The sequence below is a fragment of the Rhinopithecus roxellana genome, chromosome 12, assembly GCF_007565055.1.
Source record: "Rhinopithecus roxellana isolate Shanxi Qingling chromosome 12, ASM756505v1, whole genome shotgun sequence".
NCBI classification, from domain to species: Eukaryota; Metazoa; Chordata; class Mammalia; order Primates; family Cercopithecidae; genus Rhinopithecus; species Rhinopithecus roxellana.
In genome coordinates, this window is record NC_044560.1 from 86,057,394 (window position 1) to 86,078,443 (window position 21,050).

The 21,050-nt window shown below is 44.3% G+C and overlaps 1 protein-coding gene across 2 annotated transcripts in view; it reads left to right on the top strand.

Moving 5' to 3' along the window:
- The first annotated feature begins 421 nt into the window (after positions 1-421).
- Positions 422-21,050, top strand: part of ZMYM1 (zinc finger MYM-type containing 1) — a 39,175-nt gene continuing 18,546 nt past the window's right edge. The window contains exons 1-4 of one of the 2 annotated variants that reach the window (XM_010385157.1): positions 428-498; positions 16,797-16,966; positions 18,716-18,788; positions 20,222-20,471. In XM_010385157.1, coding sequence (XP_010383459.1) covers positions 16,871-16,966; positions 18,716-18,788; positions 20,222-20,471 — 419 coding nt within the window. In that variant the 5' untranslated portion in view covers positions 428-498; positions 16,797-16,870. Of the gene's footprint in view, positions 499-16,796; positions 16,967-18,715; positions 18,789-20,221; positions 20,472-21,050 lie in introns of both variants that reach the window. The other variant, XM_010385160.2, reaches the window with a different exon arrangement.

Sequence of the window (21,050 nt, forward strand, 5' to 3'; positions counted from 1 at the left end):
TGCACCTGGCACTTCACTAACATTGCCTTTTTTTTTTTTTTTTTGAGTCCAGCTTCTGCAGAAGCCTGCCGAATCTTTACAAACCTACGATGCAGCCACTACAATTATCCCCATTTCAAGGACGAAGAAATTGAGATTTATAGAAGTTGTCAAATCGCTTACTAGCACACAGCTAATAAGTGGTAAAGCCATCTCTCAAATACAGAAAATCTAACTGCCCTGCCTGAGCTCTGAGTCAAGGGTCCCACTTTGGCTGCCAGCCAGCGACGACTTCAAGGGTAAAATCCTATGCGGGCCGTAAGGACTCTTCCCCTCCCTCTCTCCCACGTTTTCAATCCCAAGGTCGCCCTTCCCAACGCAGGGAGCTGGGACCACCCTGGGCCTGCGGCCCTGCGCATGCTCAGCCGCGGAGCACGACGGGAGAGGGGCGTGGCCGGCGGGGCCGTTTCGCTTCGAGATTGAGAAGCTTTGCGCGGCGGGCGTCTCTGAGAGAAATTAGTAAGGCTCCTCATGCGGCTCTGGTTTCGGTTTTTACTCCTGCGCCTTACTCGAAAGGGGCAGGGTTTCTCCTGTCGGTCGGAGGGAGGATGAGGCGTCGGGTTGGGGTTTTAGAGACGGAACTTTGAGTGCAGATTCCGCCAGATGGGGGTCGGGAACTCCGGGCCAGGCCCTGACCTGGATTGTGTTTGTCGCCTCCTTTAACCTTACCCTCACAGATTTGGGGGGTTACTGCTCCCCGCTTCCAGCGATTCTCGCCGCCTCCTGCTCCTGTGTCGTAACCGGGCCTTCAGACTTTGGTCTCCCTCCGCAGCCTCCGTTTCAAAAGCCTTCATCACACCTGTAGCTCTCCTTCATTAAGCAGTGATTTTTCAAAAGTTTGACTCCTGGCCGGGCGCGGTGCCTCACGCCTGTAATCCCGACACTTTGGGAGATCGAGGCGGGCGTATCACTTGAGGTCAGGAGTTCGAGAACAGCCTAGTCAACATGGCGAAACCCTGTCTCTACTAAAAATACAAAAATTAGCTGGGCTTGGTGGCAGACGCCTGTAATCTCAGCTACTCAGGAGGCTGAGTCAGGAAAATCGCTTGAACCCGGAGGCAGAGGTTGCATTTAGCCGAGATCGCGCCACTGCACTCCAGTCTGGGCGACAGAGCGAGACCCCGTCTCAAAAAAAAAAAAAAAAAAAAAAAAAAGAAATGTTTGCTGAACCCCAAAAGCACAGTTTGAACGCTGCTAATTTACAAGATTAATTTTAAGGTATTTGGTATCAGGGACCTTCCTGACATGACCCATGACCCATGTCTACTTTTTCAGCTTTCCAGTTGCTTCTACTGGCACTCTTGCACTTGTACTTTATCTGCAACAATAATCCCGCTCCTTCTAGTTCCCATGTATTTGTGCCTTTTTTTTTTTTTTTTTTTTTTTTTGGAGACAGGGTCTCGCTCTTTGGCCCAGGCTGAGTGCAGTGACAAAATCACGGCTCACAGGCAGCCTCAGCTTTCCGGGCTCAAGCGATCCTCCCACTTGAGGCTCCAGAGTAGCTAGGACAACAGGTGTTCCCCACTACGCCCAGCTAATTTTTATATTTTTTGTAGAGACAGGTTATCTCCATGTTGCCTAGGCTGTCTCGAACTCTTGAATTGAAGCAAACCACCCGCTTCGGCCTCTCAAAGGGCTGGGATTACAGGCTTAAGCCACTGTGCCCGACTATTTGTGGTTCTGTACATGCTGTCTCTATACCAGGAATATCCCCCATTATTGGTTGGTAGTAGACACTTTAAAACCCAGCTCAAATTTCACCTCCCAGAAGACTGACCGTCTTCTTTTCTCATTTCTTCTCAGTACCTTGTATATACTTACTGGTTGGGACATCCTGCTCATCAATGTAACCCCGTACCAAGGCACTTCGGAAATGATGGCTCCCCATTGCCTGCAGAATTAACCATGGACATTTTAGTTTGGTTTGAAAAGCATATAGCTTTCTGCCTCCAGCCTTCCCATCAGGCTAGTAAAAGACCTTGCAGAACTCAGTTGAATAAGATAAATTTCTCTTTTTTTTTTTGGAGACAGTTTCACTCTTGTCGCTCAGGCTGGAGTGCAGTAACACGATCTCAGCTAACTGCAATCTCCACCTCCTGAGTTCAAGTGATTCTCCTGCCTCAGCCTCCCAAGTAGCTGGGATTACACCACACTTGGCTAATTTTGGTTTAGTAGAGACAGGGTTTCACCATGCTGGCCAGGCTGGTCTAGAACTCCTGACCTCAGGTGATCCACCTGCCTCGGCCTCTCAAAGTGCTGGGATTACAGACAGGAGCCACCGTGCCTGGCCAAATAAAATAAATCTTAGCAAAGTGTAATGTATAAAGAAGTAGTATAATGCAAAGAAATAAGAGGAGTATATCTGCTTCTGGACTCTGTTTTGTTTTTGCTTGTGTCCGTACCACACTATCTTAATTTACTATAGCTTTATAAGCCCTTCCAACTTTTTTTTGTTTTTTTTTTTTTTTTTTGAGATTGTCTTGGTTATTCTAGGCTCTGTATGCACATTATATATACATTAGAATTACCTTGCAAATTCCACAAAAACCCCCTGCTGGGATTTTCTTCTACAGCTTAATTAGGAGAAAAATTAACTTAATATTGACTCTTTCCATCAATGAGCATTTATTTAGATCTTCCTTAATTTCACTCAGCAATGTTTTGTTTTCACTGTAGAGTTCTTTAATAGCTTTCATTAGATTTATTCATATACTTGATATTTATGATGTTGTAGCAATGGTTATTTTTATATTTTTCTGTTCTAGTGCAAATAAATCAAATTGATTTTTTTTTTTTTTTTTGAGACGGAGTGGCGCTGTGTCACCCAGGCTGGAGTGCAGTGGCACAATGGCTCACCGCAGCCTCCGACACCCACGTTCAAGTGATTCTCCTGTTTCAGCCTCCTGAGTGGCTGGGATTACAGGTGCCCACCACCACGCCCAGCTAATTTTTTTGTGTTTTTAGTAGAGACGGGTTTCACCATGTTATACTGGCCTTGAACTACTGACCTCAGGTAATCCACCCGCCTCTGCCTCCCAAATTGCTAGGATGACAGGTGTGAGCCACTGTACCTGGCCAAAATTGATTTTCAAATGTCTTGCTAAGCTTAATAATTTGGAGATTCTTTTGAATTTTCTTTGTACAGAATCATGTCATCCATGAATAATAACAATTTTACTTACTTTTCAAAGTTTGTCTTTTATTTTTTCTTGCTTTATTGATCTGACTAGAACTTCTACTACAATGTTGAAGATCAGTGATAAGAAAAATTCTAAAATATGGATCTTGTATTATCCTATGATTCTGCTGAATTCACTTATTCCAGTAGTTTCTTTTACCAGGATTGAGTTGGGGGAGGTTCCTTAGAGTTTTCTATATGCAGTCATGCCTACAAATAAAAAGTTTTCTTCCTTTCCAACTTTTTTTTTTTTTTTTTTGAAACGGAATCTTGCGCTGCCACCCAGGCTGGAGTGCAATGGCGTGATCTGGGCTTACTGCAACCTCCACCTCCTGGATTCATGCAGTTCTCCTGCCTCAGCCTCCCGAGTAGATGGGATTACAGGCGTGCACCATCATACCCAGCTAATTTTTGTATTTTTAGTAGAGATGGGGTTTCACCACACTGGCCAGACTGGTCACGAACTCCTGACCTCAAGTGATCCGCCTGCCTCAGCCTCCCAGAGTGTTGGGATTACAGGCTTGAGCCACCATGCCTGGCCTCCTTTCCAACTTTTATGCTAAATTCCCATCTACTATTTTACTTTAGCTTAAAGAATTTCCTTTAGTGGCCGGGCATAGTGGCTTACACCTGTAATGGCAGCACTTTGGAAGGCCGAGGCAGGTGGATCACCTGGGATCAGGAGTTCCAGACCAGCTTGGCCAACATGGTGAAACCCCTTTTCTACTAATAACACAAAAAATTAGCCGGAAGTGGTAATGCATGCCTATAATCCCAGCTACTCAGGAGGCTGAGGCAGGAGAATCCTTTAAACCCGGGAGGTGGAGGTTGCAGTGACCCGAGATTGTGCCATTGCACTCCAGCCTGGGTGACAAGAGTAAAACTCTTGTCTCCAAAAAAAAAAAAAAAGAATTTCCTTTAGCATTTCTACAGTGTTTTCATTTATCTGAAAGTGTCTTTATTTTGCTCTTAATCTTGAAGGATATTTTTACTGAATATAGAATTTTAGGTAGATTGTCCCCAGCACTTTAAAGATATTACATTGGCTTCTGAGATTTCATTGTTTTCTTTTCTTTTCTTTTTTTTTTTTTAGACAGGGTCTCACTCTGTCCCCCAGGCTGGAGTGCAGTGGCATGATCACAGCTCACTGTAGCCTCACCCTCCCAGCTTAAGCAATCCTACCAACTCAGCCTCCCGAGTAGCTGGGACTCCAGATGCACACCATCACACCCAGCTAATTTTTAAATTGTTTTTAGAGATGGGAGGTCTCACTATGCTGCCAGGGGCTGGCCTCAAACTCCTGGGCTCAGGCAGTCCTCTGTCCTCTACCTCCCAACATGTTCAAATTACAAGTGTGAATCACCACACCCAACCTTCTTACTGCTTTTAAGATTTTCTTTTTGGTTTTCACCAGTGTGACTATGATATGCCTACTCGCTTTTTTCTTTATATTTGTCTTTTTTGTGATTCACAGAACTTCTTGAATTCATGTGGTTTGATGTTTTTCTTCAGTTTTGGGAAATTGTCCCAAAAAATTGTAGGTATTTTTTGTTACTTTTTTTTTCGAGACAGTGTCTCAGTCTGTTACCCAGGCTGGTGTGCAGTGGTGCGATCATAGCTCACCATAACCTGGAACTCTTTCCTGGGCTCAAGTGGTCCCCCAGCCTCAGCCTCCCATATAGCCTGTACTACAGGCATTCACCACCATGCCCAGCTAATTTTTCTAATTTATTTATAGAGATGAGGGTCTCACTATGTCACCCAGGGTGGTCTCGAACTCCTGGACTCAAACTCCTGCCTGGGCCTCCCAAAGTCCTGGGATTACAGGCGTGAGACACCTTGCCTGGTATTTTCTTTCAAATATTACTTCTTTTGCATTGTCTATTTTCTCTTATTCTAGAACCGAATAAGAGATCCCACATGGCACATTATTCTAGATTCTTATTCTAGAACTGAATAGGAATCCCACATGGCACATTATTTCAATTTTCCATCCTTTTATCTCTGTGCGTCAGTCTACCTTCTAGTTTGTCTTCACTAATTTGATACTCATCTGTTGAATTCTTAATATTCTCACTGTGTTTTCCAAGTCTAGATTTTCCATTTAACTCTCTCTCTTTTTTTTTTTTTTTAATGGATTCCAGGTCACTGCAGAACTTCTCCATCTTTTCCTCTATTTTCTCAAACATAACCAAGTCCTTGCCTGACAAGAACAATATCTGAGTCACCTGTGGGTTTGTTTCTGTTGCCATTTTTTTCCAGTCAGTTTTGGGATTTTAAAACTTCCTCTTGGTCCATAAATTATTATTAGATTCTGGACATTTTGGATGAACATTATTAGCATCTGGATGTACTTCCTTCAAATCAAAGCAGGCTAAGGTTGCCATTAGGCAGGTGGATAGTAGTAGCAGATGACATTGATCCTGTTGATTACAGGCGTTGTTAAGGCTGTTCTATTTCAGTTTGTCCTTTCTTCTTGGAAGTGGTCTCTTTTCTTCTTGGGGCATGGCCATTACTCTTGGGGCAAGGTCCTCCTTGAGTCTCAACCAGAAATCCAGGTCTTTACCAAAACCCTTCTATCTGCTAGTCTTAAATTTCAACTCTCAACTCAGCATAGCTGCTATAATCTTATCAGCTCTTTGACATTTAACTGCTGTGTTCTGTTAAGTTTTTTAAGTCTCACTCTGTAAATGTGCAGTTTAGGAGTCAGCCAATGACTTGGAGGAGGGGAGATTTGTATGCACATTGTTTTTCTGTGGTTTCCTCCTCTCCCAGATTGTGCCTCTTGAGTTCCAGCTACTTTAGAATCCAGTACTGCTAACTGTCTCCTGCTGTTTTCTGCTTGGGTTTCCACTATTTTGTCGTGGAAAGTCCCCTTACCAGTAAATAAAGTCTGTTAAATTTTGTAATTGATTCTAGTGAAAGGATTTAGTATGCTAAAGGCTACTCTACTATGCCTGGATTTATCCGTTTTTTGTTTTGTTTTGTTTTGGGTTTTTTTGGAGACAGAGTCTCGCTCTGTCACCCAGGCTGGAGTGCAGTGACGTGATCTCGGCTTACTGCAACCTCCGCCTCCTGGATTCAAGCAGTTTTCCTGCCTTGGCCTCCCAAGTAGCCGGGATTATAGGTGCCTCCCGCCATGCCCAACTTTTTTTTTTTTTTTTTTTCAGACAGAGTCCCAGGCTAGCACAGTCTCAGCTCACTGCAACCTCTGCCTCCCAGGTTCAAATGATTCTCCTGCCTTAGCCTCCCTAGTAGCTGAGATTACAGGCGTGTGCTACCATGCCCTGCTAATTTTTGTATTTTTAGTAAAGATGGGGTTTCACCATGTTGGTCAGGCTGGTCTTGAACTCCTGACCTCAGGTGATTTACCCGCATTGGCCTCCCAAAGTGCTGGGATTACAGGTGTGAGCCACCATACCCAGCCCCATTTTTTTTTTTTTAAGACAGTCTCGCTCTGTCGCCCAGGCTGGAGTGCAGTGGCGCGGTCTTGGCTCACTGCAAGCTCTGCCTCCAGGGTTCACACCCTTCTCCTGCCTCAGCCTCCTGAGTACCTGGGACTACAGGCGCCTGCCACCACACCCGGCTAATTTTTTGTAATTTTAGTAGAGATGGGGTTTCACCGTGTTAGCCAGGATGGTCTCGATCTCCTGACCTCGTGATCCACCTGTCTCGGCCTCTCAAATTGCTGGGATTACAGGTGTGAGCCACTGCACCCAGCCCCCATATTATTTTTGATTCTTGCTAGTCTGATAAAATCTGGAGTTCAATTGGTTTACAAACTCATAGGATCTGATTAGGCAGAAATGACTTGCAGGAAGGAAAGCAGTATGGGGACAAGTAAAGTGAGGAGATTAAGGTGCAGCTGATTCTTTGCCTTGACATCTGTCTCTCTTTCCCTCTGGCCCAAAGAGGAGGATGGTGTTTTCTCCTGTGGTTGTTGTAGATCTCCTTTTGGCTGCAGCTGTCATTTGCTGACCCTGAAAGCACCTCCTTGACTACATTCCAGCTTGAGGGACAATAGCCTCCTTCCTTGAACAGTCATTCCTAGGGCTCTCCTGGGCCTGCCCATTCCTGCCTTTGGTGTGGCACATGCCAGCCACCTAGCTCTAATAGGGAATTGTTGTTAAATCAGTATTCTGCACCCCTCATTCCCAGCCTAGTTTTGAAACGTACTTGTGGTTGGGGTGCTAGGTTCACACTGGCCCCTAGCCTTTGTGGGGTCCTTGCTAAGATTATGAACGGAAGCCCACATACTCTGTCTAAATATTTAAAAGTTATAAATTAAGCGAACACATCGCGGAATAAAATGAGTTCCATCCTCCTACCGTGACCAATACATCTTTGTAATGACCAAATAGAAAAATACATGTAAAGCTGTGGTTTTCAGGACTGAAAGTAAGCAAATTATCAATGATGTCAGAATTCAATTTTGTGTATTATGTTTAAACATTGTATTTGGGTCACTCATGGTAAATGGTTATCACAGAAAATATAGAAGATTTGAATTTCATTATATAAATCACTATCATCCATAATATGACTTTTTAAAAAATAATTTCTTCAAGTTATATTTATAGTCATACAGAATTTTAAGGTTTTTCCCCAAAATTTTCAATATTGAGTTATTAGTTTATTTTATTTATTTATTTTGAGATGGAATCTTACTCTGTCATACAGGCTGGAGTGCGGTGGCGCAATCGTATCTCACCGCAACCTCTGCCTTCCAGGTTCAGGTGATCCTCCTGCCTCAGCCTCCTGAGTAGCTGGGACTACAGTCTGGGCTATTATTTGTAAAAAACAGAAAGTTTGTTGCTAAATTTGTTCAGATCTCTCTCCAATCAAGATTATAACTTTATCTGTAGCAGTAAAAAAAAGTGTCTATATAAATTAGTTTTGAGATTATATGTCTGCATCTTACTCATCGTCATGCAGTTTCCTTTCATTATTGTAACTGCCTTATATTTTATTGAAATCTCATGCAAATTTTTTTTTCAATTGAAAAAAAATTTTTTTTTTTTTTTTGGGATGCAGTTTCACTCTGTTGCCCAGGCTTGAGTGCAGTAGCCCGATCTTGGCTCACTGCATCCTCCACCTCCCGGGTTTAAGCAATTGTCTGCCTCAGCTTCCCGAGTACCTGGGATTACAGGCACCCACCACCACGCTCGGCTAATTTTTTTTGTATTTTTTTTTTTTTTTTTTTTTTTTTTTTTTTTTTTTTTTTTTTTTTTTTTTTTTTTTTTTTTTTTTTTTTTTTGTATTTTTAATAGAGATGGGATTTCACCATCTTGGCCAGGCTGATCTTGAACTCCTGACCTTGTGATCCACCCATCTCAGCCTCCCAAAGTGCTGGGATTACAGGCGTGAGCCACCGCATCCGGCCTTTCGTTTGTTTGTTTGTTTTGAGATGGAGTCTTGCTTTGTTGCACCCAGGCTGGAGTGCAGTGGCACGATCTCCGCTCACTGCAGCCTCCGCCTCCCAGGTCAAGAGATTCTCCTATCGCAGCCTCCCAAGAGCTGAAACTACAGGTGTGTGCCACCACACCTGACTAATTTTTTGTATTTTTAGTAGAGATGGGGTTTCACCATGTTGGCCGGGCTGGTCTCGAACTCCTGACCTCAGATAAATCTGCCCGCCTCAGGCTCCTAAAGTGCTGGGATTACAGAGGTGAGCCACAGTGCCCGCCCAAAAATTCATTTTTTAACAGTAATTTGAACCATCAGGGTTATGTAAATACTGTTTACTAATTTTCCAGGAAGAATCTGGATGATATCCCCTGGAGGTCTATATGTGTATCTGGAAATAACTCTTGAAACTTGCATTTTCTTTTTCCTTTTTTTTTTTTTTTTTTTGAGATGGAGTTTCGGTCTTGTTGCCCAGGCTGGAGTGCAGTGGCACAATCTAGGTTCACTGCAACCTCTGCCTCCCAGGTGCAAGTGATTCTCTTGCCTCAGCCTCCCAAATAGCTGGGATTACAGGCATGTGCCACCACGCTCGGCTAATTTTTTGTGTTTTTAGTAGAGACGGGGTTTCTCCATGTTGGTCAGGCTGGTCTTGAACTCCTGACCTCAGGTGATCAGCCCGCGTCAGCCTCCCAAAGTGCTGGGATTACAGGCATGAGCCACCGTGCCTAGTCTCGAAACCTCCAATTTCTTTATGATCTCCTGTTTTCAGTTTAAGAATGAATGTGGGCCGGGTGTGGTGGCTCATGCCTGTAATCCCAGCACTTTGGGAGGCTGAGGCCGGTGGATCATGAGGTCAGGAGTTCGAGACCAGCCTGGCCAAGATGGTGAAGCCCCTTCTCTACTGAAAAAATAAAACTTCCCATCTCTACTAAAAAACAAAACTTAGTGGCCAGGTGCAGTGGCTCAAGCCTGTAATCCTAGCACTTTGGGAGGCCGAGACGGGCAGATCACGAGGTCAGGAGATCGAGACCATCCTGGCTAACACGGTGAAACCCTGTCTCTACTAAAAATACAAAAACTAGCTGGGCGAGGTGGCGGGCGCCTGTAGTCCCAGCTACTTGGGAGGCTGAGGCAGGAGAATGGCGTAAACCCAGGAAGCGGAGCTTGCAGTAAGCTGAGATCCGGCCACTGCACTCCAGCCCAGGCGACAGAGCGAGACTCCGCCTCAAAAAAAAAAAAAAAACTTAGCCAGGCGTGCTGGCCGGCGCCTGTAATCCCAGCTACTCAGGAGGCTGAGGCAGATAATTGTTTGAACCTGGGAGGCGGAGGTTGCAGTGAGCTGAGATTGTGCCACTGCACTCCAGCCTGGGTGACAGAGAGAGATTCCGTCTCGAGAAAAAAAAAAAAGAAAGAATGAATGTGAATTTTGTTGTGTGCTCTATCATATTACTCTCTTTGGTTTAAATTGAAATATTTTATGGCCAGGCGTGGTGGCTCACATGTGTAATTCCAACACTTTGGGAGGCCGAGGTGGGCGGATCACAAGGTCAGGGGATCGAGACCATCCTGGCCAACATGGCGAAAACCCGTCTCTACTAAAATACAAAAATTAGCTGAGCGTGGTAGCGCATGCCTGTAATCCCAGCTACTCAGCATGCTGAGGCAGGAGAATCGCTTGAACCTGGGAGATAGAGGTTGCAGTGAGCCGTGATCACACCGCTGCACTCCAGCCTGGTGACAAAGCAAGACTCCATCTCAAAATGTGTGTATGTGTATATATGTATATGTATTTTATGTTACTACCAAGTAGTATTGCCCAGCAGGAAGATTTGCAGCATTCATCCTTTGACTATTAATACCTGTACTCTGTCATACTATGATTTAGCCCTAGTTTGGAAAGATGAGTAGGGCTATGTTAAAAGGAAATCTGTAGGAATTATTTTACTCTAATGTGCATCTTGTTGGAAAAGGATGTAATGGATCTGTCACTAATACGTGTTTTGTTCTTCTTATAGCCAAACAAATGTTGCATTGCATTTTCCCTTGCCTCAGAAATTTTCAGGATGCTTTCCTTTTTTTCTTTCTGAGACAGAGTCTCACACTCTTGCCTGAGCTGAAGTGCAATGGTGAGATCTCGGCTCACTGCAACCTCCACCTCCCAGATTCAAGCTATTCTCCTGCCTCAGCCTCCTGAGTAGCTGGGATTACCGGTGCCCACCACCATGCCCGACTAATTTTTTGTATTTTTTAGTTGAAATGGGGTTTCACTATGTTGGTAAGGCTGGCCTTGAACTCCTGACCTCCTGATCCACCCACCTCAGCCTCCCAGAGCTCTGGGATTTCAGGCGTGAGCCACCACGCTCAGTCTCCACTATTTTTATGTTTGTATGATGACACATTTGAAGGGGTTGCAAGATGCCAAAGCTCATAGGTACTTTGTTTTGTTTTACTTTGTTTTGTTTTGTCTTACAAATAGCAGTAATTGTACCTCACGTAAACTTCATTGGCTATGATACCGCCACTGCACAAAACTCGGTGCTTTCTTTTTAATTGATGTTTAGACTTGCAAGGCATATGTACTTTCAGGTGAAGGGAATCTACCTGATGACAAATAGTTAATTATTAGTGAGTTTTGCTTTACTGCTTGTGTGTAGTGCTCAAATGGGCTGGACAGAGGCTGTATGAACCATTTATTGCACTTGACACTCAGGCCTTATTTAACTTTCTGCGTTGGGATAGGAACTTTCAGCAAAAGTTGAACTAAAGATGGAAATGAGGGAAGGTGGTTGAGCCCCAATCACAGAAATAAAAAATAATGGCAGGATTACTTGGGTCTTTCATGTACTAACCCAGAATAAAACCGTAGTCCTGGAATTACTCCTATAAGAGATTTTTTGTTTGTTTTTTTCTTTTTTGGAGCCCATTATTCTAAGTGAATAACTTCAGCTTCTCCACATTTGTGTTAGTTATCATCTGCCCTCCATAATGAAGGCTTTTTTTTTTTTTTTTTTTTCTGAGACAGAGTCTTGCTCTGTCACCCAGGCTGGAGTGCAATGACACGATCTCGGCTCACTGCAAGCTCCGCATACTGGGTTCACGCTATTCTCCTGCCTCAGCCTCCCGAGTAGCTGGGGCTACAGGTGCCTGCTGTAAGGCTCTTTTTTTTTTTTTTTTTTTTTTTTTTTTGAGGCGGAGTCTCGCTCTGTCGCCCAGGCTGGAGCGCAGTGGCATGATCTCCGCTCACTGCAAGCTCCACCGCCTCCTGGGTTCACGCCATTCTCCTGCCTCAGCCTCCCGAGAAGCTGGGACTACAGGCGCCCGCCACCACGGCCGGCTAATTTTTTTTTTTTTTTTTTGTATTTGTAGTAGAAAGGGGGTTTCACCATGTTTGCCAGGATGGTCTCGATCTCCTGACCTGGTGATCCGCCCGCCTCAGCCTCCCAAAGTGCTGGGATTACAGGCGTGAGCCACCGCGCCCGGCCTCAAGGCTCTTTTTTAAGGATCTAGGAGACAGGAAGACTTGCACTCTGAAGCCAAGCTAGAGTGGCAGGAAAGGAAAGAGTTCCAAAGGATTTAGAATCAGAGGTGGCAGTTACCAGAAAAGTGGAAAGTAGGCCTCAGTCAAGGAAAAAGGAGAAAATAAGGAACCAATCTGTCTTTGAAAAAGAGACCTTGCTGGGAGGGATAGCATTAGGAGCTATAGCTAATATAGGTGACAGGTTGATGGGTGCGGCAGACCACCATGGCATGTGTATACCTGTATGACAAAACTGCATGTTCTGCACGTGTACCCCAGAACTTAAAGTATAATGAAAAAAGTAAAAGAGACCTTGCTTTCATCGTTCCTCAAAAATTGTAAGATGGAATTTTTTTAAAACCTGAATGCACAACAGTCTTTTATACTGTGAGTTTGGATTTTAGCTGCCTATTGACCAGAAATGGATCTACTGATTTGGATAGTGAGGAGAAACAGGCAGGCATGTGTGATGGGAAAATAGACTTAAGACTTATTTGGCTGGTCGTGGTGGCTCACACCTGTACTCCCAACACTTTGGGAGGACAAGGCAGGCGGATCACCTGAGGTCGAGAGTTTGAGCCCATCCTGACCAACATGGAAAAGCTCCATCTCTACTAAAAATACAAAATTAGCTGGCGTGGTGGCACATGCCTGTAATCCCAGCTACTCGGGAGGCTGGGGCAGGAGAATCGCTTGAACCCAGGAGGACTGTGGTTGCAGTGAGCCGAGATGCATACCATTGCACTCCATCCTGGGCAACAAGAGCAAAACTCTTGTCTCAAAAAAAAAAAGAGAGACTTATTTAAAGGGTAGATTGATCTAATTTCATGATTAGATTTAGGGAGAAGAAGAATAATCCCAGGTTAATCCTAGATTTCTGGTATGGGAAATTAGGTATATGACACTGCTATTTACCAAGAAAGGGAATATCTGTAAAGCAGGTTTGTGGGGGTAATAAAAGAATATAGTTTTATTGAGGCAAGAGGATTGCTTGAGACCAGAGTTCAAATCCCTTGAGTTTGAGGGACCTGTGGAACATTTAAGTGGAGATATTTATTTATTTATTTATTTATTTATTTATTTTATTATCGAGACAGAGTCTTGCTCTGTCACCCAGGCTGGCGTGCAGTGACTCGATCTCTGCTCACTGCAAGCTCCGCCTCCCAGGCTCACGCCATTTTCCTGCCTCAGTCTCCCGAGTAGCTGGGACTACAGGCACCTGTCACTGCACCTGGCTAATTTTTTTTGTATTTTTAGGAGAGACGGGGTTTCACCGTGTTAGCCAGGATGGTCTCAATCTCCTGACCTCGTGATCCACCTGCCTCAGCCTCCCAAAGTGCTGGGATTACAGGCGTGAACCACCGCCCGGCCAAGTGGAGATATTTAATAGGCAATTAGGTATATGGGCCGCAGCTTAGGAATGTAGGGGAGAAACAGCCCATAGGTGATAGTTGAATCTGTGGTTGTGATCATAGGCTGGGCACAGATAGACACCTGTCATTCGAGCACTTTGGGAGGCTGAGGTGAGAGGATCACTTGAGCCAGGAGTTCGAGATCAGTCTGGGCAACATAGTGAGACCCCTTCTCTTAAAAAAAAAAAAAAAAATTAGCTGGGCATGGTGGCGCATGCTTGTGGTCCCAGCTACTCGGGAGACTAAGGTGGGAGAATTGCTTGATCCCAGGAGGGTGAGGCTGCAGTGAACTGAGATAGTGCCACTGTCTGAGTGACAGAGCAAGACCTTGTCTCAAAAAATAATAAAAATAAAAAAAGACTTGGTTTTTGTTTGTTTTGTTTTGTTTTGTTTTTTGAGATGGAGTCTCTCTCTGTCTCTCAGGCTGGAGTGCAATGGCATGATCTCAGCTCACTGCAACCTCTGCCTCTCGTTTTCAAGTGATTCTCCTGCCTCAGCCTCCCAAGTAACTGGAATTACAGGCGCCTGCCACCATGACCAGCTAATTTTTGTATTTTTAGTAGAGACAGGCTTTTGCCATGTTGACCAGGCTGGTCTCGAACTCCTCACCTCAGGTGATCCACCTGCCTTCACCTCCAAAGTGCTGGGATTATAGGCATGAGCCACCGCGCCCGGCCAAAGACTTGGTTTTTTTGTTTGTTTGAGACAGCTGGAATGCAGTGGTGCAATCTCAGTTCACTGCAGCCTCCGCCTCCTGGGTTCAAGCAATCCTCCTGCCTCAGCCTCCCGAGTAGCTGAGATCACAGGCACATATCACCACACCCGGCTGATTTTTCTTTTCTTTTTCTTTTTTTTTTTTTGTATTTTTCATAGAGACGGGGTTTCGCCTTGTTCGCCAGGCCAGTCTCAAACTCCTGACCTCCGGTGATCCACTCGCCGTGGCCTCCCAAAATGCTGGGATTACAGGTGTGAACCACCGCACCCAGCCAACAGGTTTTTCTTTCTTTCTTTCTTTCTTTTTTTTTTTGAGACAGAGTCTCGCTCTGTCACCCAGGCTGGAGTGCAATGACGCGATCTTGGCCCACTGCAACCTCTGCTCACAGGTTCAAGCTATTCTCCTGCCCTAGCCTACCGAGTAACTGAGATTACAGGCACGTGCCACCAAGCCTAATTCTGTGTATTTTTAGTACAGATGAGATTTCAGCATGTTGACCAGACTGGTCTCAAACTCCTGACCTCACGTGATCCACCCTCCTCAGCCTCCCGAAGTGTTGGGATTACAGGCGTGAGCCACTGCGCCCAGCCAACTTGGTTATTTTTTAAAAGCCAGGAGTTCAAGATCATAGAGCAGGCAAGAAGAGTACTGGGAAATTGTATTTTTGAGGAACACAAACATTTTAGAAGCAGGTAAAATAAGTATTTGTGAAAAATACTGCCAAAGAGGTAAAATGAGAAACAGGAGACATCGGAGTAAGAAAAATCAAAGGAATTTCAAGAATGGGGAAAGGGATGGTCAGAGACGGTGGATAGCTTTAGATTCTAGAATGTATTTAAATGCTTATATCCTGTAATGGAAGAGAAATCGAAGAAGCAAATGACAAGGATAACTGGAGGGCAGAGAGGGGTAGTGAGTACAGATTGGGTTAACCTCAGATAGAAAGCTTTACATTTCTTTTTTGTTTGTTTGTTGAGGCACAGTCTCACTCTGTCTGCCAGGCTGGAGTGCAGTGGCTCAGTGTGTTTAATGCAACCTCCACCTCCCAGGTTCAAGCGATTCTCGTGCCCCAGCCTCCCAAGTAGCTGGGATTACAGGTACGTGCCACCATGCCCGACTAATGTTTTGTATTTTTAGTAGAGATGGGGTTTCACCATGTTGGCCAGCCTGGTCTCGAACTCCTGACCTCAGGTGATCCGCCCACCTAGGCCTCCCAAAGTGCTGGGTTTACAGGTGTGAACCACCGCCCCTGGCTGAAAGCTTTACATTTTCTACTATTGAAAAGTTAAAAATATGTAATCCCAGCACTTTGGGAGGCCGAGACGGGCGGATCATGAGGTCAGGAGATTGAGACCATCCTGGCTAACACGGTGAAACCCCGTCTCTACTAAAAATACAAAAAAACGGCCGGGCGCGGTGGCTCAAGCCTGTAATCCCAGCACTTTGGGAGGCCGAGACGGGCGGATCACGAGGTCAGGAGTTCGAGACCATCCTGGTGAACACGGTGAAACCCCGTCTCTACAAAAAATACAAAAAACTAGCCGGGCGAGGTGGCGGCGCCTGTAGTCCCAGCTACTCGGGAGGCTGAGGCAGGAGAATGTCGTGAACCCGGGAGGCGGAGCCTGCAGTGAGCTGAGATCCGGCCACTGCACTCCAACCTGGGCGACAGAGCAAGACTCCGTCTCAAAAAAAAAGAAAAAAAAAAAAAAAAAAAAAAAAAAAAAAAAAAAAATACAAAAAAACTAGCCGGGCGAGGTGGCGGCACCTGTAGTCCCAGCTACTCGGGAGGCTGAGGCAGGAGAATGGCGTAAACCCGGGAGGCGGAGCTTGCAGTGAGCTGAGATCCGGCCACTGCACTCTAGCCCGGGCGACAGAGCAAGACTCCGTCTCAAAAAAAAAAAAGAAAAAAAAAAAAAAAAAAAAAAAAAAGAAAAGTTAAAAATAAACTTGTAAGTTTTGGTGGTTTTATGCTGCATTCAGGCTTGGGGAAACAGAAATGGAGACTATTTCAGAAGAAAGCACAGAGTTGGTAGTAGCTACCAGAGAAGTATACAGCAAAACTATATTGAAGAATAATGAATGAAAGGAAAGGGCCGGGCGCGGTGGCTCAAGCCTGTAATCCCAGCACTTTGGGAGGCCAAGACGGGTGGATCACGAGGTCAGGAGATCGAGACCATCCTGGCTAACACCGTGAAACCCCATCTCTACTAAAAAACACAAAAAACTAGCCGGGCGAGGTGGCGGGCGCCTGTAGTCCCAGCTACCCGGGAGGCTGAGGCAGGAGAATGGCGTAAACCCGGGAGGCGGAGCTTGCAGTGAGCTGAGATCTGGCCACTGCACTCCAGCCTGGGCAACAGAGCGAGACTCCGTCTCAAAAAAAAAAAAAAAAAAAAAAGGAAAGCCAGTGTTCTTACAGTGAAGGAACCTTGATGCCAAGCTGTCTAAAGACCCTTTTGTGGTTCCAGAAAATTACCGTATTTAAAAGGACTAATTTTAAAAATCAAACTCTTTATCAATATTTTATTTTAGGAATCTGGAAACTGTTCTTCAGGAAGAAACCCATTAGTTTGGAACTGGAGAATTCCTTTGCATCAGATACTAAAATGAAAGAACCACTGTTAGGTGGTGAATGTGACAAGTCAATGGCATCACAGCTGGGGCTGCTAGATGAAGTTAAGACAGAACCCGACAATGCTCAAGTAAACACTTTTCCCTTATTTCCATTATTTCTAGAGCAGCATTTAATTATAAATTTTAGTTATAAAGGTGCTGAAATTATTCATTGAAAAACTCAAATCTTTGTCTCCTCCAAAGCAGTTAATGAAATAATACAAGGTATATAGTGTTAAGTACCATTACAAGTATATGTAAGAAAATGATTTGAGGAAAAATTAGACTGTTTGGAATTGGGTTTTTGTGTAGATAAAAGGATTGTTTAAGGTGTTATGGGCCTAGCTAAGGTTAACACTTTTTTTTTTTTTTTTTTGCCAGAGTCTACTTCCAGAGGATAACATATTTTATTTTTGTTTTTCTTAACTTGAAACAATACAAATTACAATTTTTTAATCTAAGTTAATTTTTTATGTAAATTTAAAAAAATTTTTTATACATATCACTTACTAAAGAACTTATAAAGGATGAACTGACTTGAGCTGTGAGTATTGTTTAAGTAGGGAAAACATTCCTTAGAATGTTTGTATATATGGCCGGGCACAGTGGCTCACTAGTAATCCCAGAACTTTGGGAGGCCAAGGCAGGACGATCACTTGAGCCCAAGAGTTTGAGACCAACCGGATGACAAGACCTTGTCTGTATAAAAAATACAAAGATTAGCCAGGCATAGTGGTGCACACCTGTAGTCTCAGCTACTTGAGAGGCTAAGGCAGGTGGATCGCTTGAGCCCCAGAATTCAAGGAAGCAGTGAGCTATGATTGTGCCATTGCACTCCAGCCTGGGTGATGAAGCGAGACCCTGTCTCTTAAAAAAAAGAAAAAAAAAAAAGAATGTATATGAACTGTGAACGAGCTGAAAGTTCTAATGAAAGAAAAATCGCTAAAAAGAGTAATTTATTTGTAGTATTCTATTTAGAAATAGCCTAAAGTAGATGAATATTAAATAAGGGTATGCTTACCATTGAGTTGTTGACACTGGGGAATGTTACTCATCTAGGAACTATCTATTGCTTCTTCATCCCGTGGACTTTCAGGCATAGATCAAGTTTAGATATAGCAGCTATGAAATTGCCTCCTGTTCTGAAAAAATTGTCCTTTGTAAGAATCATTCTGTCCAATTAACAATTTCTGGGGTTAAGGTCTTTATGAAGACAATTGACTGTTAATGATTAGAACAAGCAGGGAAGACTGAGTGTGGTGGCTCATGCCTGTAATCCCAGCATTTTGGGAGGGTGAAACAGGCAGATCACTTGAGGCCAGGAGTTCAAGACCACAGGCAACATGGTGAAACCATGTCTCTACTAAAAATTCAAACATTAGCCGGGCATGGAGGCACGTGCTTGTAGTCCCAGAGCCTGAGGCATGAGAATCACTTGAACCCAGAAGTAGGAGGTTATAGTGAGCCGAGATCGCGTCACTGTACTCCAGCCTGGGTGACAGAGTGAGATCTTGTCTCCAAAAAAAAAAAGAAAAAAAAAGTAGGGAAAATAGTTGTAATTCAATATGTCTGCTCCCTATTGGTAGTGACTGGAAGGATTTTGTTGACAAAAGATTCTGATGTCACACCTGGATACCACAGAAAATAATGTATTAGGTGATTGGTGTTGTCAGCCAAAGAGCACCAAAAGGGTAGTGCATACCTATGTATTTTGGTTCAATTCAGTTTACAATTCATTGACCAGACCTGACCACAATTTATCATTTTCTGTTGAATGAGTGGTTGTCTTAAATTCATTGTATTCATTATTTTTAATTCTTTTCTTTTTTTCTTTTTAGGAGTATTGTCATAGGCAACAATCCAGAACTCAGGAAAATGAACTGAAAATAAACGCTGTGTTTTCAGAGAGTGGTAATAGAATTATTTAAGTTAATTATGTTTATTCAGACCAATATGATAGCTGATTCATTCTTTTTTAATGCCTTTGAATATTGCTCTGTTTGTGTTGGGTTTCAAGTCCAGGAGAAGTAACTTGTAAGAAAATTAAAGAGAGGCCATGCACGGTGGCTAACACCTGTAATCCCAGCACTTTGGGAGGCCAAGGCAGGCGGATCATGAGGTCAGGAGTTCGAGACCAGTCTGGCCAACATAGTGAAACCCCGTCTCTACTACAAATACAAAATTAGCCAGGCATGGTGGCACATGCCTGTAATCCCAGCTACTCAGGAGGCTGAGGCAGGAGATTCACTTGAACCTGGGAGGCGGAGGTTGTGGTGAGCCGAGATTACACCACTGCACTCCAGCCTGGGCAACAGAGCGAGACTCTGTCTCAAAAAAAAAAAGAAAGAAAAGAAAATGAAAGAGCCTGGGCATGGTGGCTCATGCCTGTAATCCCAACATTTTGGGAGGCCAAGGTGGAAGGATCGCTTGAGGGCAGGAGTTTGAGACCAGCCTGGGCAACATAGTGAGATCCCATTTCTACAGAAGATTTATAAACCAGATGTGGTGGTGCATGCCTGTAGTCCCAGCTACTTGGGAGGCTGAGGCATGAGGATTTTTTTTTGTTTGTTTGTTTTTGTTGAGATGGAGTTTCCATTCTTGTTGTCCAGGCTGGAGTGCAATGGCACGATCTTGGCTCACTGCAACCTCCGCCGCCCAGGTTCAAGCAGTGCTCCTGCCTCAGCCTCCCAAGTAGCTACGATCACAGGCACGTGCCACCACACCCAGATAATTTTGTTTTGAGACAGGGTCTCGCTCTGTTGCCAGGCTGGAGGGCAGTGCGTGATCTCAGCTCACTGCAACCTCCACCTCTCAGGTTCAAGTGATTCTCCTGCCTCAGCCTCCCGAGTACCTGGGACTACAGGTGCGTGCCACCATGCCCAGATAATTTTTGTATTTTTAGTAGAGACGGGGTTTTCCCATGTTGCCCAGGATGGTCTCAATCTCTTGAACTCGTGATCCACCCACTTTGGCCTCCCAAAATGCTGGGATTACAGGTGTTAGCCCCCGCGCCTGGCTAATTTTGTATTTTTTATTAAGATGGGGCTTCACCACGTTGGCCAAGGCTGGTCTTGAACTCCTGACCTCAGGTGATCCACCCGCCTCGGCCTCCCAAAGTTCTGGGATTATAGTCGTGAGCCACCACACCAGGTGGCGAGAGGGTCACTTGAGTACAGGGTGTCAAGGCTGCAGTGAGCCATGATCATATTACTACACTGCCTAGAGTGCAAAAGAGGTCAACTAGAGCAAGACCCTGGCTCTAAAAAAAGAAAGAAAGAAAATAAAAGAATGCCTATTTAATTTTATGTAACTCGATTTTTTTTCTCCCTCTTCTGTTTTTATAGCTTCACAGTTGACTACAGGCATTCAGCTTTCTCTGGCATCATCTGGCATGAATAAAATGCTTCCTTCAGTTTCAACCACAGCTATTCAGGTTTCCTGTGCTGGTTGTAAAAAAATTCTTCAGAAGGGGCAAACTGCTTATCAGAGGAAAGGATCTGCTCAACTTTTCTGCTCCATACCATGCATCACTGAATACATTTCATCTGCCAGTTCATCAGTTCCTTCTAAGAGAACTTGTTCAAACTGCTCAAAGTATATAATTCTAAATTATGCCCCCTTTTATTTCCCTACCTTGTTCTTGATCATAGTCTTAGTTGTAATTTCTACATTTCCTTGTTTTATTTTTTGAGACTGAGTTTCACTCTTGTTGCCCTGGCTGGAGTGCAGTGGCACGATCTCAGCTCACTGCAACCTCCTCCTCCTGGGTTCAACCAGAATCTCCTGCCTTGGCCTCCTGAGTAGCTGGGATTACAGCTATGCACCACCACACCCGGCTAATTTTGTATTTTTAGTAGAGATGGGGTTTCGCCATGTTGGCCAGGCTGGTCTTCAACTCCTGACCTCAGGTGATCTGCCAGCCTTGGCGTCCCAAAGTACTGGGATTACAGGTGTAAGCCACTGCGCCCGGCCATTTTCATTTCTTTTGAAGACATGTCGTCTTGGTTTAGTAAAAAGTTTTTTCTACTTTTAGTTCCTCTGATGGATTCTCTAGAAATATTTTTTTTTTGCAGAAATTTAACATGTGAAAAGTTCTGTTTCTCTTCACCTTTAAGTAATGTGACTTTCAAAAACTTACTTTCCTACTCTTTTTGTTTGAAATTCTCTGTAAGT